The sequence below is a fragment of the Cetorhinus maximus genome, unplaced genomic scaffold (genome assembly GCF_964194155.1).
Source record: "Cetorhinus maximus unplaced genomic scaffold, sCetMax3.hap1.1 HAP1_SCAFFOLD_2697, whole genome shotgun sequence".
NCBI lineage: Eukaryota > Metazoa > Chordata > Chondrichthyes > Lamniformes > Cetorhinidae > Cetorhinus > Cetorhinus maximus.
This window is the reverse complement of record NW_027598630.1, coordinates 37,501-39,822: the sequence shown is the minus strand read 5'-3', so window position 1 is coordinate 39,822 and position 2,322 is coordinate 37,501. Positions and strand designations below refer to the sequence as shown.

Genomic DNA, 2,322 nt, shown 5'->3' with positions numbered 1-2,322 from the left:
GGGGGGAGGGGCGGGGCTGCTGGGGGGAGGGGCGGGGCTGCTGGGGGGAGGGGCGGGGCTGCTGGGGGGAGGGGCAGAGCTGCTGGGGGGAGGGGCAGAGCTGCTGGGGGCAGGGGCGGAGCTGCTGGGGGGAGGGGCGGAGCTGCTGGGGGGAGGGGCGGAGCTGCTGGGGGAGGGGCGGAGCTGCTGGGGGGAGGGGCGGAGCTGCTGGGGGGGTCAGGTCTCTGCTGGGGGGAGGGGTGGAGCTGCTGGGGGAGGGGCGGAGCTGCTGGGGGGAGGGGCGGAGCTGCTGGGGGGAGGGGCGGAGCTGCTGGGGGGGTCAGGTCTCTGCTGGGGGGAGGGGCGGAGCTGCTGGGGGGAGGGGCGGAGCTGCTGGGGGGAGGGGGTGGAGCTGCTGGGGGAGGGGCGGAGCTGCTGGGGGGAGGGGCGGAGCTGCTGGGGGGAGGGGTGGAGCTGCTGGGGGAGGGGCGGAGCTGCTGGGGGGAGGGGCGGAGCTGCTGGGGGGAGGGGCGGAGCTGCTGGGGGGGTCAGGTCTCTGCTGGGGGGAGGGGCGGAGCTGCTGGGGGGTGGGGCGGAGCTGCTGGGGGGAGGGCAGGTCTCTGCTGGGGGTAGGGTGGGTGCAGGGGGCCGTGACGAGTTTCTGTTTGAGTGTGATAAGTGGTAAAGAAAGTGGAGTGTGAGGAGGGTGGGGACAAGAGAGGGAAGTTCAGAGGGGATTGGTCACAGGGTGGAGAGAGGGCCAGACAGGGAGAGAAACTCCCAGAAAGAGAGTGATAGACAAAGAGAGAGACAAAGAGATAGACAAGAGGTAGAGAGAGATGCAAACAGACACACAGAGTTCGACTGAGGAGAGAGAGAGACTGAGAGAGACAAACAGAGCGAGAGACACAGGACAAAGAGAGACAGAATGAGATAGAGAGACAGATGGAGAGAGAGACAGACAGAGGGTCTGAGAGACACAGGACAGAGAGTGAGACAGAGAGTGAGACAGACAGCGAGACAGAGATGGTCTAGACAGAGGGTGAGAGCAAGAGAGAGAGAGACACATAGAGCGAGACAGATAGACAGATAGACAGAAACAGAGACAGAAAGAGAGACAAACAGAAAGAGAGATAGAGAGAGAGAGAGAAACAGAGATAGAGACAGAGACAGAGAGGGAGGGAGAGATGGGAGAGGTTTGCGGAGGTCCCGGCTGGAGTATGGTGACTACGTTAGAGTGTGAAACTTACACAGGACTGAGAGGGTGACGGAGACTTCGACATGTCCCACCAGATTCTCAGCAACACAGGTCAGGTTGTTGCTGTTCTCTTCAGGTACGATGTGGATCAGAGTGAGAACTGTCTCCTCTGGGTTCACCTGCAGGGGCAGAGACAGAGCAAACCCATCACTCAAACATCCTGGGAGGCTGAGACCCTACCCTTCAAACCCTCACACACTCCAGGAAACAGGCAATGCTGCTCTCACTGCCCACCTACAACCGGGGCAGATTGGATCCCAGACTCAGATCCAATCCAACTGGGCTGCACTCAAAACCCTGACCCCCCCCCAGCCACACCACCCAGTCCAGACACTCACTACAACTCCCCTCCTCCCAGACACACCTCCTACAACCCCCACTCCCCTCTTCCCAGACACACCTCCTACAACCCCCACTCCCCTCCTCCCAGAAACACCCCCTACAACCCCCCTCACCCAGACACACCCCCTACAACCCCCACTCCCCTCCTCCCAGACACGCCCCCTACAACTCCCCTCCTCCCAGACACACCCCCTACAACCCCCATTCCCCTCCACCCAGACACACCCCCTTCAACCCCCTCCCCCCTCCCCCAGCCACACCACCCAGCTATGGGGGGTCTTCTATTAGCACTGGTTCTGGTTGCCAGTACATGTCCTGGTCGCTCTGCTGGAGCAGCCACATTTTGAGTGAGAGCAGCTGTTTGACTGGCCAGTGACGGTCATCACTGCTGCTTCGACATGAGGCGCACACTCCCTTTTGGACTCGGCCGTGAGGTATTGAGGTAGCAGAGTCTGTCCTGGTCTCCGTGCGGAGTCTCCATATTCCTGGAGAGAGGCTACATTGACCTGGGTGAGGAGATTTACCCTTGTTTTGATTTCATCCCACCCACGCTGCCCCCCCTCCCCCATCCACACCACCCGATCTCCCCTCGCCCCCGCCCACACACCCCCACTCCCCCTCCTGAAGGAAAGCCAATGACCCCATCTTACCTGGACAGAGTAATTGGACTTGAGGCCATCGAGCAGCCAGCGGACGGAGGGCTGCGGGACTCCCGAGGCGTTGCAGCGCACAGTCAGGTTCTC

At 62.0% G+C, this 2,322-nt stretch overlaps 1 protein-coding gene across 1 annotated transcript in view; it reads right to left on the bottom strand.

The window, feature by feature from the left end:
• Window positions 1–1,229: 1,229 nt before the first annotated feature.
• LOC144677578 (NT-3 growth factor receptor-like) overlaps window positions 1,230–2,322 on the bottom strand; it is a gene marked incomplete at its 3' end in the record, with an annotated part of 10,454 nt that continues 9,361 nt past the window's right edge. The window contains exons 4-5 of the mRNA XM_078537630.1: window positions 2,230–2,322; window positions 1,230–1,356 (exon numbers count right to left, since the gene is read on the bottom strand). The exon at window positions 2,230–2,322 is cut by the window's right edge and continues 50 nt beyond it. Of these exons, the coding sequence (XP_078393756.1) occupies window positions 1,230–1,356; window positions 2,230–2,322 (220 nt within the window). The remainder of the gene's footprint in view (window positions 1,357–2,229) is intronic.